The 15,094-nt window shown below is 35.7% G+C and overlaps 1 protein-coding gene across 2 annotated transcripts in view; it reads right to left on the reverse strand.

Annotated features, from left to right (window-relative positions):
• The window catches only part of LOC111508771 (uncharacterized), a 75,291-nt gene that overhangs the window by 25,689 nt on the left and 34,508 nt on the right, over window positions 1–15,094 (reverse strand). For both annotated transcript variants that reach the window (XR_012466159.1, XM_074178284.1), the window contains exons 5-7: window positions 14,862–15,028; window positions 10,154–10,350; window positions 3,582–3,711 (exon numbers count right to left, since the gene is read on the reverse strand). Coding sequence is in view for 1 of the 2 variants with exons in the window: in XM_074178284.1 (XP_074034385.1) it covers window positions 3,582–3,711; window positions 10,154–10,350; window positions 14,862–15,028 (494 nt within the window). In the remaining variant the exon portion in view is untranslated. The remainder of the gene's footprint in view (window positions 1–3,581; window positions 3,712–10,153; window positions 10,351–14,861; window positions 15,029–15,094) is intronic.

Consider the following 15,094-nt stretch of genomic DNA (forward strand, 5'->3'; position numbering starts at 1 on the left):
TTTATTGTTTATTAATAACTTATGTGAAAGTTTAGCTTGTGAGCGGTTATGCTTCGCGTATAACTTGAAATTATTTTCTATAATTAAGGAAGTAGGTGAGTGTGTAAATCTTCAATCTCAATTAGAATTTCTTGTTGCTTGGTGTAGCAATGATAAATTGAAACTCAATGTGGAGAAATGTAAAATAGTGAGTTATAGTCGGAAAAAAGAGGTTTATACATTCCCTTATGTAATACAGGATTCAGATCTGCTGAGATGTAATGAGATCAAAGACCTAGGGGTAATATTCGATCATAAATTAACATTTGGTAGACATATTTCATAATATGGAACCTCCATACCCATCACGCGACTGCGGTGTGGAAGAAACCATCCTGGCAAGCCATGATGAACCCCTCAGTTTCCGACTTCAGCCCACTCGACCTGAGAAAAGTGAAGGTCAGGCGCTTTGATAAGCCAAGGTCTCCAATGTTATTGAAGAAGACCCCGTGCATTGGCTTATCCATGTGTTTCCGCAGAAGTAAAGTGATCTCTGCGGCTTTTATGTGAGCTTTTATCTGAACGGGTTCCAACTCGGTGACAGAGTTGTCCCCTCGATCAGTGTCGAAAACTATACCGAGTTCATCTGCTGCTCGGGTAGCTGCCCTAAAGAGAATTGCTCCAATTCCTGCTCTCTCATGGTCATGGACCATGCAGAGAAGGGGATCCGAACTCCTGACGACTTTACAGGCTGTATCCAGCACCATTCTGTCATGTAGACACTCCAAACTCAAAAGTCCACGGCCTCCCTGTTGTCGGGGGAAGTACAACCATGGAACGGACGATTTGGGATGCAAACTCCTATAAAGATGCATCATTTTCGGGTCTTTAGGTCGAGTTGATACAGCTCCTTCGAGTCCACTTCACTACTCCAAACGAGTAGAGTAAGATTGGAACGGCAAGCATATTTGTTGCAGCAACTTTGTTCTTCCCCGACAGTTCCGGTGACCAGATCTGTCGAAGTTTGTGCTGATACTTGCCGCGGAAAGAGTTCTTCACTGCTGTTACCTCTTGTGAGTGGCTATGTTCCACCTCGAGGTAAGTATACGTCTCTCCGGCATCCAGATGGTGTAAGATGCTTCCATCTACGAGCTGCACATTCTCTCCGTAGTCTCCGCATCGTCCTCTTTTGAGATGGACCATTGCACATTTGTCTATCCCGAATTTCATACCGATAGCATGCGTGTACTCTTCCACCACCCTCAAGGACTGATGGAGATCTTTCTCTCCAGAGGCATAAGGTTCAAGATCATTCATATAAAACAGATGGGTGACCTTGCGCCTCCGGTTTCCGGGGGTGCCACATTTATACCCTCGAGTGTTTCTGAGCGCAACGGATAATGGCAATAGTAAGATGCAGAAGAGAAGGGGACTGAGGGAATCACCCTGAAATACACCCCTTCTGAAAGTTACCCACCCTGTTTGGACTCTTGCTTGACCAGTTGTTATGGTGAAGCGAGTTCGCTAAAGTGGTATCAATTGTTCAATGCATCTCACTATTTTGTCGGGTACCGCAAGGCATATGAGCAAATGCAAGATGAGCTCATGCGAAATTGTATCAAATGCCTTACGGTCATCAATGCAGGCCATAGAGAGGTTACGCTAATATTGTATCGACTCCTGCGTTACACATCTATCAATGAGCAGGTTCTCTTTACATCCAGCGACTCCTCTCTTCGACCCTCTCTGCTCACATATCCGTTCGAACACTCGGTCAACTGCGGTGATTATTTGTGTGCATAAGATGCTTGTAAACAACTTATAACACGAATTCAAGCATGTTATCGGTCTGTAATTCTTAGGAATCGACAAATCTCCGCTTTTGGGGATAAGAACGGTTCGCCCCTCGACAAACCAAAATCCATCGGTCAAACTGAACTCATTTCAAAGAACACGCAGCACATATCCGATTCAGAAGACCAAAAAAATCTAGTGTTCTTCAACACGACTTCAAGAACCGTCATAGAATGAATGAAAACTGTCTGAAACTGTTGAAATCGGTACATGACACTAGATTTTTTGATATTTCTGGAAGTCTGGAATCAACAAAGTGTGGCATGAGAACTATGAACTTTTCAAACAGACGAGGATTCAAAGTTTATTGTCCTTCCATACCAAGATGCACTAACGGCTTGGATCGTATTTTCAAAAATATGAACGTGAAAGTACACATCAAAATTTCTTGCTCGCTTCAAAAATTGTTAGGTAACCCCAAAAACAATATGTTGGAAAATGAAGAGTCCGAGAAATAGCAACTGAGACGTGAGGACTGTGACAAAAAATCCATCGGTCAAACAAATCGAGTCATTGAAAGCCATTTCAAAGAACATGCACAAATCCGATTCAGAAAACCAGAAAAATCCGGTGTCGTTCAACACGACTTGGAGAACAGCCATAACTTAATTGAAGATGTCTGACGCTGTTGAGATCGGTACATGACCCTGAATTTTTTTATGTTTTCGGAGTCTGGAAATAACAAAGTGTGGCATGATAACTATCAACAGTGTCAAAGGTTTCATTTTAAACATCATTTACATTTTTATGAATCACTCTGTTAATATTAGCACCTCACTCTTTCGAGGCTATTTTTCTTATAACATTGCACGCTTATATAATCAGTTGCTCATCGAATTGAAATCACTACCATCACTTAGTTTAAAAAAAAATCTGAAGGGATATATGCTTCAATCCGGTTCTCTTCTTATATAATATTGATCAGTCATTACCTATATCAAATATTAATTTACCATAAATATGTAGGAAATATCAAAATTATCGTCATATTATCATATTAAATTTCTTGTGTGTTCATGACATGACTTTTCGCATTCAAAATATTGTTGTCAGTCATGCCCCAAACAAAATAACGCCAGCCGCCACTGGTAGCCGTAAACCAATTATGATATGGCTAAGTGCGCGCCCAGTCCGACCGAATTTTCGCGAATGTTCGATGTTCGCTGCGGTTCCAGATGTGACGAGAATAATGCCACCGGCTTCCATGGAATTCCGATAAATTTTCCACCGCCTTCGATTGCCAAGGCATTCAAATAATAGTTGAAGTTTTAGTTAAAGTATTTTGTTATATTCATAGTGAAATACAATTGAGTTTGATTGTTGTTCAGTGTAGTCAATTATTAGTAAACCCACGAGGAAATTGTAACAATATCAAATTCTCATTCATTTTCGACTCTCTCCTGATTTCCTCTCTTCCTTTTCTCCTTTTCTTCATCAAGTTTGATTGCAAAAAATTTCGTATTAATATGAGTTAGCTGTTGCTGGTTGGATGTAAGACCAATTTCTGCCTTGATTTATCATATGCAAAAGTTGAATTCTGTCATTTGTTAACTTAGGTTAGTGTATCTTGTACTGAATAACCTTTCATTAAAAGCATTCATTATTATTACTATTATCATTTCAAACGTTTGTTCAACTCAATAAATTTGAAATCTACTATTTGGTTTTCAATTTTGTTGATGTCAAATTCTGGACAAAATAAAACTCAACTAGGAAATAATATATTGATATGAAAAATTCGTACAAACCTCTGCCATATGCTTCATTTGTTGACCCTCTTTGCGCAATTCTTTCCTCATTTGTGAAATGATATTTTCGTGCCTCCTTTGCATCCTCAAGGCTATCACCTCTTTGTAGTCGGATAAGTATTCCAAAAACCTGAAATTATTTATATATTTTTCAAAAGTTATCTCTGACTGAATATACAAAAAACAAATTTGAATTTCAAAAAAAAACAAATAGAATTTATAGATAAAAAGGCCCTCTAACAACTTCCAAATTTGTATTAGGTCACAACAAAACTGAAAGGTCCACTAGCGTTCAGACTTCAGATTTACCTACAGATGAAACTCTTTCGTGGAATATCCAGGACACTGTAAGTGTTGTTCAAAAAATAAGGTGAATGTTCAAATTTTGCGGATCACGTACATCCAATCAGCTTTTTTTATGTTGGTACACTGGTTTCGAACATATTTTAACAGTTTCAGCTGTTTAGCATGTTTAGTTTGTTGATGAGAGGCATGAGCATCACTCAGAAACTGGTAACGAATCATTGATATATGTATCCATTTGATTTTTCTATATCTACTTCCTTTAGATAATTATAACAAAGATAAAAGTTCAGTTTCAGAAAAATCGGGAGTGTATAAATTATCATGTGGGTCATGTCCAATGTTTTATATAGGTCAAACTGGAAGAACGCATAAAGGAACACAAAAATAGTTTCCAGAATGGAAAAATAAATTCCGCATAAGACACTTGTTTAATAATAGAGGGAAATGAGTCCAACCATGAATAAAAGCCCCTCCAAACAATTGTTTGGTTTCAAGCTCCGAAAGGTGAATGAACACCTTGAAGTGAACCGCAGTCCTGAAAGATACTGTCAGAAGTCCATGAATCTTCTTGCCTTCCAGGTATTCAATATTTGTTTGGCAAAGCCTATAGCGATGCCAATGTTCCGATGAAGCTGCTTGCAGAACCTTCCTTTTCAGGGGAGTCAGTACATTCCAGGCCAGTATAGTCAAAAATCCAAACCAGAGACAATTTGTTAAGTATTCCTATTGTGGAGAAATGTTTTTGACAATTTGCTACCAATTTAGCATGAGGTTGGATTCTACCAATTTCTTCGCACACAATGGGGAATGTTCCTCAATTTGGGTTATTACAGCAAAGGCAAGTTTGAACAAAATAAAGTTGAGTTTGATTCATGTGTTTTTCAAATTCACTTCGAAATGTAGTCAAATATAGATATTCTACCTTAAAAAAGGAAAATTATCTTTATGAATCAACAATTAAGGCAAAATATAAATTATACCACTTCCACAAGCCACATAAACAACAGTTGTTTTGTTATTTATTGATATAGAGTAAGATAGGTTAGGTGCACAATATGTCATATGTTACAGAATGTCTTGGAACTTGGAACATTAGTGAACAGAACAGCACGCCTCTGGAATATATGATCTTTGTCTCATACAGGTAACAGATTCATTGTCCTTCATTAGCTATAACCGATGTTGCCAAATGATGAAATAGTAACGAATCCCTTCAAATGTTGAATGCATTATTTCATTCCTCTTTTTTAAGTATTCAAATAATTTTTTTAAGAAAAAGGTTGAAATCATAAGTGTAAAATGCGTTGTTTTAGAGCTCTTTTATGAAAACGACTTGATTTTCGTCAGGAGGAACATTCCCCATTCAATAGCATAGATTCCCGCTTGAAATACATAGGTCCCTAGGCAGGTTGATATCTCTGTTCTGAGTCTGCTTGCTATACAATCATATCCAAAACGTTTATTCTCAATTTCAAAAATATTTTGATAGAATTCAAGAAAGAAATCAAAATTTCAGGTTTATATCTAGATAAAAAATTCTCGTGGAATTCACATATCAGTCGACCTAAAAAAAATGCACCTCTTGTAGGTATTTTTTATAAAATAAGGAATTTTTTTTCTTACAGGTATTTGAAAACAAATTATTTTTAACCAATTTATTCGAATCTCCAATACCTTACATCAGTTTGGACAACTAATTCCTCTCATTTGAAACCTTTACAACGGTTACAAAATAAAATGTATATATGAGCTGAATCATAGAGACAATACTAGCAATCTGTATAAACCTAGAAAATCATTTGATACCAGGGAAATATTACCATTTCAAAATTTACATTTTCATTTATAAAATTGAGAATTGTAAAACACATTCAGTACTATGTTTTAACGGAATTCATTCAATTCGTGATCATAATACATGGCAAATACAAAATATATAGTTTTACAACCACACAAAAGCAAATTTGGTCAAAATATAGTTTTTATGACGCAGTTAATTCATATAATAAAGGCACAACTAAAATAGATTGACGATTTTCTAGTTTAACATATTTTTATTTGTTTTAGTTGTTGTATTATTCTCGGAATATTTTTTCAGTATGTATGTTACATTGTGCCTACTATAAACATGTTATGTTTTTTGGGATTGATGAATTTATTATTATTATCATCTTTCAAGACATGATACCAGATATGATACCAGCAGAATGGCGCAACATATCATAGTACGAAGGAAGTACGGCAGTATTACGAAAATATCTACAATGGAGGATTAATTCATAGATATTCCGATATTTTTTGGCCAGCTAGGTCACCAAATTCAACCCCATTAGAATTTTTCTTCTAGGGTCACTTGAAAGAAGAGGTATATCAACACAGGCCATTCACAAAAGTAAACCATTTGGAAACAGTTATTACGGAAATAATTTAGAGTATAAGTTGGAATATAATAAGAAATATATTGAGGAAATTATCTTTCAAAACAGCAACCTGTATCAGAAGATAAGGGGGATACGTTGAAGTAATAGTAAATTGTTGATAAACTATCACACGCGTGTTACGCGTTTAACATCATACTACCGGGGATGAAGAGTCCCGGGCCTAACACATAGATGGCGCAAGTCTCATAGCATTCACCGCATTTTCAGTTAGTACCAACTTTCAGAAGAAAGCTATTGAACTTTCATGATATTTTACTCATATTGTGCTAAGAATGACACTACTTTTGTTATTTTCAAAACAATGGATCAAAAACAATTTTGTGTTTCAATTTTACACTGCATCTTGGTGGAAAAAAATAACGTTCAAGCGAAGTAATCGCTTGAAAAGTGTTATAAGGACTCTGCTCTATCAGAAACGACAATTAAACGTTGGTTTGCTGACTTCAAACGTGGTCGTAGAGACACTGATGATGCAGAACCCAGTGAACGTCCAAATGAGGCAGTTACACCAGAAAACAAAAAAAAAACACAAAATCTATCTGAATTATCGAAAAGTGAACTTGCGTGAGTTGGCTGACTATCAGTGGTGCCATCAGTACCACACCCTCAGCGGCCATGGAGATCTTTCTAGATCTACCTCCTCTCCACATTTTTCTGGAAAGAGAGGCTAGATGGACTGCATATAGACTCGTGCACATTGCCAATTGCACAAATCAATTCAATGCAGACTGCAACAGACTGTTGGCTGACATCGGAAGTCACAGCATTCTGAAAATGACCTCTGACTTTATGCCTCCAACTGTCAACTACAAACTGCCTTATGAAGTACTATTCCCCAGTAGAGAGGACTGGATCCTGCGGAAGAAGAAAATATTAAGAGCAGATAGTTGTTGGTTCACAGATGGATCAAAAACACCTTCCGGTTTTGGTGCAGGTGTTTTCAGTCGCAGACCCAGGACAGAGTTATCTACCTGCCTAGGAACTTATGCGACTGTATTTCAAGCGGAAATTTACGCTATTGAATTGTGTGCGGAGAGATTGGATAAATTCAACCTCACTCACAAGTCAATAAAAATATTCTCGGACAGTCAAGCGGCGTTGGTAGCAAACTGCCAAAAAAGACTATCCTCGATAGGGAGACTTAACAGATTGCCTCTTGTCTGGATTCCTGGCCATACTGGCCTGGAAGGCAATAAAGCTGCTGACTCTCTTGCAAAGGAGGGTGCTGTAAGCGGCTTCATTGGACCAGAACCTGTCATTGGCATCGCTTTGGGCTTTGCCAAACAAACACTGAACACCTGAATGGCAAGAAGAGTTATGGACTTCTGGCAGAATCTTCCAGGACTGGCTCACTCCAAGGCGTTTATTCACCTTCCGAAGCTTGATTCCAAATAGTTGTTGGACTACAGTAGGGATGAACTACGATGTCTAACAGGCCTTGTTACAGGTCACTGTCATTTGAATCATCACATGCAGAGACTTGGATTGTCGGAAGACAGTGTGTGTCGCCTCTGTCTGGAAAATGATGACATTGCAGAGCATATACTTTGTGCCTGCCCCGCTGGGGACCGAACCAGGTTCTTTGAGTTCATCAGATCCGTACTCTCACCATCTGACCTGAGAGACCACTCACCATAAAAACTAATCGGATTCGTTAAGAAGCTAGGTTTATTTGGCCGAGTGTGAATAAGTGTGAGCCACAATAAACCCTTATGGGTTGCGGTGGAGGGTCGAATAGACCCACTCACTTTAGACCTGCCTACCTAGCTGACATTGTAAAGATATCAAAAGAATATGTTGGTTTTATATTGCATGAGCATTTGACTATGAGAAAGCTCTTTTCTCATAGTCAAGATGAAACATGGATCCATCACTTCACTCCGGAATCAAAACGATTGCCATCTGAGTGGAGACCAACTAATAAACCTCGCCCAAAGCTCCCGAAAGCACAAACATCGGCTGGAAAGGTTATGGCCTCGGTATTTTGGGATTTGCGTGCTGTAATATCAATCGATTATCTTGAGAAGGGTAATACCATCAACAGTACATATAATATAGCGTTATTGGAGCGTTTGAAGGCCGAAATTGCGAAGAAACGATTGCATATGGCAAAGAAAACAAAGTTGATTCATCAAGACAACTAACCGTGTCACAAGTTAATCAAAACAATAGTAAAAATATGAACTTTGAATTGTCTTACATCCACCGTATTCGCCAGATTTGGCTCCTACCGACTATTGTTTGTTCGCAGACCTCAAAAAATGCTCACCGGTAAAAAATGTTGCTCGTATGAAGAGATTATTGCTGAAACTGAGACATATTTTGAGGCAAAAGATGAATCGTTCTACAAAAGTGGTATTGAAGTATTAGAGCGGCGCAAAAATTATTGTGTGGCTCTTGGCTGGATGAAGATTACGTTGATGAATAATACCAATTTTCAACAAAAAAGAACGAGTTTTCTTCTTTAGTCCTGGGAATTTTCAGCCCATATGTTAAGCACTGGATAAAGGGTGTTTCAAATTCGATCTTCACCATTAGGATCTCGAAAACTATGAGAGATACGAAGATGGTTGAATTGGAGCAAAGTTGCGCATTTGCCTGACTAATAGTATGCCGTTGAAAAAGTTCTGAAATTTCGAGCATATCCGGAAATATCCGGATGGTTTTTCATTTTTTCTGGCTTCATTTTTCGAAGGAGTCGAGAATAAATTGCACTTCCACATTGCCACTTTTTCCCTGCTACATAATTTCATCAACTTCATTTCTTCTTATGGGCCTCTACATTGGATTCTTTCTATTCTGAATAGAATCAGGTTTTACCTTTTCAATGATGTATCATGAATTATAATTTTTTTTTTCGAAAATCTGAGGATATAGAAAAAAAAATAATTCTTATCATAATAGGCTTTGACTTTGATCGTTCCAAATTCGACACTCAATATGTTACACTCAATGACATTTTGTTATTGTACAAGTCATTGAATTTTTGGCGAAAAATGGCTGTCACGAATGAAGAAAACAGAGATATGATACAAAATTATTACAAATACGATAAAAACAGTGTTAGGACATCGGAAATGTATTTAAACTTGTATCCCGAAAGATGACAACCACATCAAACTATATTCAAGATATTGGATCAAAATCTCACCGAGTTTGGTTCGTTTGAAATGAAAAAATACGGAAACAGAATCAACAATCAAAATTTGATAAATGAGATATGTATGAGGTAAATTAGAAATTGTGTCCTCATTTTAACCATCTCCGTATCTCTCATAGTTTCCGAGATCCCAATGGTGAGGATCGGATTTGAAATGCCCTATATATGTAGTTAATAGCTAATAATTGTGAAATAAATCATTTTGTTATGTATCATTCATTTTAATTCATCATCAGACAAAGCAACAAAGCAACATAGAACTTAAGAAGCGTAAAGATTATCAAATTTTCAACGAATAAAGAGATAACAGTTGGAAGTTTACAATATTTTCAAAAATAAATTCACTTTACTGTTGAATAAAATTAATATTTTCTGATAAACTTGGTATACAAAAAAAATGTTTAAGACCATGCAATACTTTCTATAAAGAATGACTTTTTTTATAAAATTGATAATAAAAATATTTTCCATATGGTGCGAACTTAAACAGACTCACTGTATATTAATATTTTCCGTATATATTCCCTGTATAAACCATTGTAGTTGCTTGGGAATGAATAATAAATGAAAAGTCACTTCTATAAAATCAACGATATGCTGAAATACCAGATAGAGACCGGAATATTTTCTAATCTCGAGGATTCGTCAAAAATTCAGATACTCACTTCTTGACTAAAGGAAGGGGGTAATTTTTCAGGAGTCTATCCATGTGTTGTTTAGTAGGTGCTTTATCAATCGCTTGTTCCCACATAGCAGCTGGTAGTTTATATATATCTTCCGGAAGGGGTTCAGATATATCAAAGAATGACTTTGGCATTAATTTCTCTTCCAAATCATCAAGTATTTCTTCACGTTTTGCCACCTGAGAATTGATCGGTCAACCATTTATTTGCCGAGAAATATATAATTTATTTACATAAGACAGTAGTAACATAAACAATAACAAATGAAAACATATTCTAGACAAAATGAATAGTGGTAATGAGTTCGGCACTTTAATATTTGATTTAAAAAAACATCAATATGAATTTCATTTTTTAAGTAGATTTACCAATCAAACATTCAACTATTGCGAATATAACTCAGGATTCACACACCTATAGTTGTTTCAATTCAACGAATTTAATTCAACAGTTCATGTCATAACTGCGGAAAAGTTTTCGAACAAAAGGTATGTCAAAATACTACTCTTATCGTGAAAACCTATTTTCATTCTCCATAAATTATAGTGTTGTACAAGTTACATTAATCGTCGATACCAGAGAAACTAAAAATATCCATATTTCCAAAGATTAAATAAAGAATAAAAGAGAAACAAAATGTATTGCCCAACAGATGGATCCATTTACAGGACAATATATAATATAATGATACAGGATAAATGAAGGCTACTTGAACTTGACATATTGAGGATTTGACAAATCAAGAATTAAATTCACATTTATGATCGAATTGAAAAAAAAAAACAGAAATGTTAGTTTTTTCTGTAACGGGAAAAAAGTTTGACATTTTATCTCTGACGACAGGTAACAAAATGACACTTTTTATGAATTTACTTTTTCCTCAGGAAAGAAGTGAGTTCTTTTTCCACGGATATACAGGGTGTTCCTTAAACACATGCTAATATTCAAGGAAGTAATTCTTAGACCCATTTCAAGAAAAAAACTTCCTATGGACGTATGTCCTAAACGCCTTAACTTTTGAGATACAAGGTGGCAAAGTTTTCAAAAATAATCAGTTTTTTAATAATAACTGAGATAATTTTGTAGACATCTATGGCATATGTGGTACATATGTTCCATGCCTCAAGGTGCATTTTCTGATGTACACAAATTTGTATTTTTTCAAACACTGGCATCCCTACGGGTTTCGCATTGAATATTTTTGGGGGAAAAGTACTACGCCAATGCTTTCTTTCCAAAATAAAATCATTTTTGAAATCCTCATTTATTTTTGAGAAAATTTGATCTCCTGGTATTTCTTTGTCCGACGCATGATTTTCACTCCAAAAAAATAAAAATCGACAGAAAGCAAATTAAGAAATTAGATCAATTCTAAAATGAATGAGAATCTGAAAATTGCTTCATAACGCATTACCAATTCCCTAATAATATTTGAAAACATAATCTGCAAAAAAATAAATTTTTCACAAAAACGAGTTTTATTTTATTTTCTGACAGTAAGTCTAAACGAATAGCACAAATTTGTTAATTAGTAATAATACCAAAACTGATTATAAAAATTGTTGGAAGTGGCCTCTTGCACTTAGTATGCATGCTTCTGCCCTTCTACGCATGGAATTACGTACCCGTTCAAATATTCCCGGCGTATTTCGTATAATTTCACACGAGGCAACTATTCGCTCTCTTAAATCTTCTAAAATATTAACGGGAGTTTTATACACAAGAGTTTTAAGGTGACCCTATAAAAAAAAATCTAAACTGTTGAGATCGGGGGATCTTGCTGGCCATTGCTAAGGTCCTCCGCGACCTATCCAACGATTAGGATTTAAATGGTTTCGGACAATTACACTGAAATGAGCAGGGACGCCATCGTGCATGTACCATATTCGATTCCTTAACGCAAGTGGCACATCTTCCAATAACCCAGGTAAGTCTTCTTCGAGAAAGTGTAAATAAGAACGACCATCAAGGCATCCTGGTAGAAAAAATGGGCCTATTAGATGATCACCTATAATTCCTGCCCATACATTAACCGAAAATTGATGTTGGAAATGGGTTTCGGTTATTGCATGGGGATTTTCTTCAGCCCACACATGATTGTTATGGAAATTTTGAATGGCTTCCCGAGAAAAATTTGCTTCGTCTGTGAACAAAATTTGTGTCTCAAACTGAGGATTTAGTGCAATACTTTGTAGATACCACTGACTGAAGTTCACACGCTGTGGAAAATTTCTGGGGAGTAATGCCTGCACTCTTGAAATATGTTATGGGTATAACAAAAAATCAACCAAAATACGCCAAACAATTTGATGACAAATATCCAGAGTTCTAGCGATCTTCCTCGTACTCGTCTCAGGATGTTCCTCAATTTCTTACAGCACCGCTTCCTCAATTTCAGGAGTTCTTACTACACGAGGTCTACCTTCCGGAGTCCCTTTCTTGAAACTAGCAGTTTCCCCAAGTCGACGATGAATATTTGAAAAGGTTCGGCTATCTGGTAAGGCACGATTAGGATATCTTTCCTGATAAATGCGCCTGGCTTCTGTTGCATTACCATCGGCAAGGCCATATACGTAATGCATTTGCGCCACTTCCGCATTCGTATAATTTACCATATTTACTGATATTCAGAAAAACAGCGGACTACCAAAATAACTTAAATAACACTTCAAAATCAATCAAAACGCGCTGTGACAGTTTTTAACACCAACACCCTACTTTAAACCAACATCAATATTAGCTACTGACGTTTGTACATACAGAGAATTCGTTTTTTATTGCTATGGTGGGTACGCTGTTTTTTCTGCTTTTAATCTTTAAAAGAAATCACATATCGACAAACTCCATATTTCCAAGAGGTGCAGTAAATAAATTCTGCTACACGTCATTTATTCCAGGATAACTAAATTTATGTTTTCAAAAAATATTAAGCGGTGCTGCGTTATGACGTAATTTTAATTGAGAACAGTACATCTGACAACAAACAAATACCTTTTAGATCCTCAATTATTTTGCAACAAATCTGATCTCTTAGTTTGCTTTCAGTCGATGCACGATACCGCATCATATTTTTAAGGAATTTATCCTTAAGTAAAGCGATTTTTAATTTTTTGAGCGAAAATCATGCGTCGGACAAAGAAAACCCTGTAAATCAAATGTGCTCAAAAATGTATGGAGATTTTAAAAATAATTTTTAATTCAAGATAAAGCAGTGGCGTAGTATTTTTTTTTGACAAAAATATACATTTCAAAACTCGTACGTACGCCACTGGCAGAGAAAATTAAGAAAATTGTCCATCAGAAAATACGCCTTGAGGCATGGAACATATGTACCAAATATGCCAAAGATGTCTACAAAATTATCTCAGTTATTATTAAAAAACTGATTATTTTTGAAAACTTTGCCACCCTGTATCTCAAAAGTTAAGGCGTTTAGGACATACGTCCATAGGACGTTTTTTCCTTGAAATGGGTCTAAAAATTACCTCTTTAAATATTAGCATGTGTTTAAGGAACACCCTGTAAATATATATAGCTACTGGAGAAATGTACAATAAAACGAAATATCAAGAATCAAAACTCTGCTTTACTATGCCAAGCTTTCGCTTCTGGTGGGAAGCTTCTTCAGGGCAGTAGAAATGAGTGAAAAACACTGAATTGAATATATATCGACGAAAAAAAAAATCAATTATTGTTTACCTTTCTTTCTTTACCTTGGCCTTATATAGATATATATGTATATATATATATATATATATATATATATATATATATATATATATATATATATATATATGTTTTGTTTTGTATGGCGTGTGTTGCAAACATAATTTCCCCCCACCAGAGAACATAAAACTAATAAAACAAATCAACAAGGGAAACCGCATGGACATTTGGGAAAACTCGAACATCCATAAATTCAACAGTCATAAATCACTTATCGAGGAACAAGTACAAATCAAAACACAAGATCTCACATTCAATATATTAAACAAAACCATACACATTCCTAGAGAAGATCTAACACGAAGAAGAGTACCTGATGCAGAACAAATACAGGCAAATTTACCTAAAGTACCTGAAATACCTCTGACGCTCTGACCGTATAAAGAGACAGACAACAGGATGACCAGTTCAGTTTGAGGAGTGCCAGATGATGACAGTACTACCAACTGTCGAAAGCGCTCGCAGATAATTAATAGAAGATATAAAGCTTCAAATCCTTTTTGTAGAATTTAATATTGAAATACTCAAAATAAAGGAAAATTTGTTGCATCAATCAAAAAAAAAACATATATATATATATATATATATATATATATATATATATATATATATATATATATATATATATATATGTATTATATATATATATATATATATATATATATATATATATATATATATATATATATATATATACTGTCGCACCCCTACGAACAACTCTACCGAGACATATATACAATCGATCGCTTCAAAGAGGGGAGCTGGTGGAAGGTAGGTTGCACTATATCGTTTACTTGAACTATACCTAAGAAATCAGATGTTTGACAGATCAACGGGACTCTCATTTTCGAAATAAACATGATAAATAACATGATGAATAAACTCGCTATAATGAATGATTGAGCACAGGAACAGACGCATCATGTTGCGGTCAAGCACCTAAATCATAATTCAAATATCTCACCTTGTCTCTCCGAACCTTCACTCTGTCGAAGAGAAGAAGAAGTAATTCTATCCTTCTCTGGGACTCCTCCAAAGCTTCATATTGGGCGTATTGTTCTCTCTCTGTCAAATCGTGGATGAGCTGCGCCAGGAGACCTTCCACAGTCTCGTTTTCAGACATTTCTTTTCCTGCGAGGGAGTATAAAGTTTGAATTTTCGAAAAATTTAAAGAAAATCTATAATGTTGAATATTTT

This window comes from Leptinotarsa decemlineata, unplaced genomic scaffold (genome assembly GCF_025532065.1).
Source record: "Leptinotarsa decemlineata unplaced genomic scaffold, Ldec_3_MD MMD2_tig00003736_RagTag_RagTag, whole genome shotgun sequence".
NCBI lineage: Eukaryota > Metazoa > Arthropoda > Insecta > Coleoptera > Chrysomelidae > Leptinotarsa > Leptinotarsa decemlineata.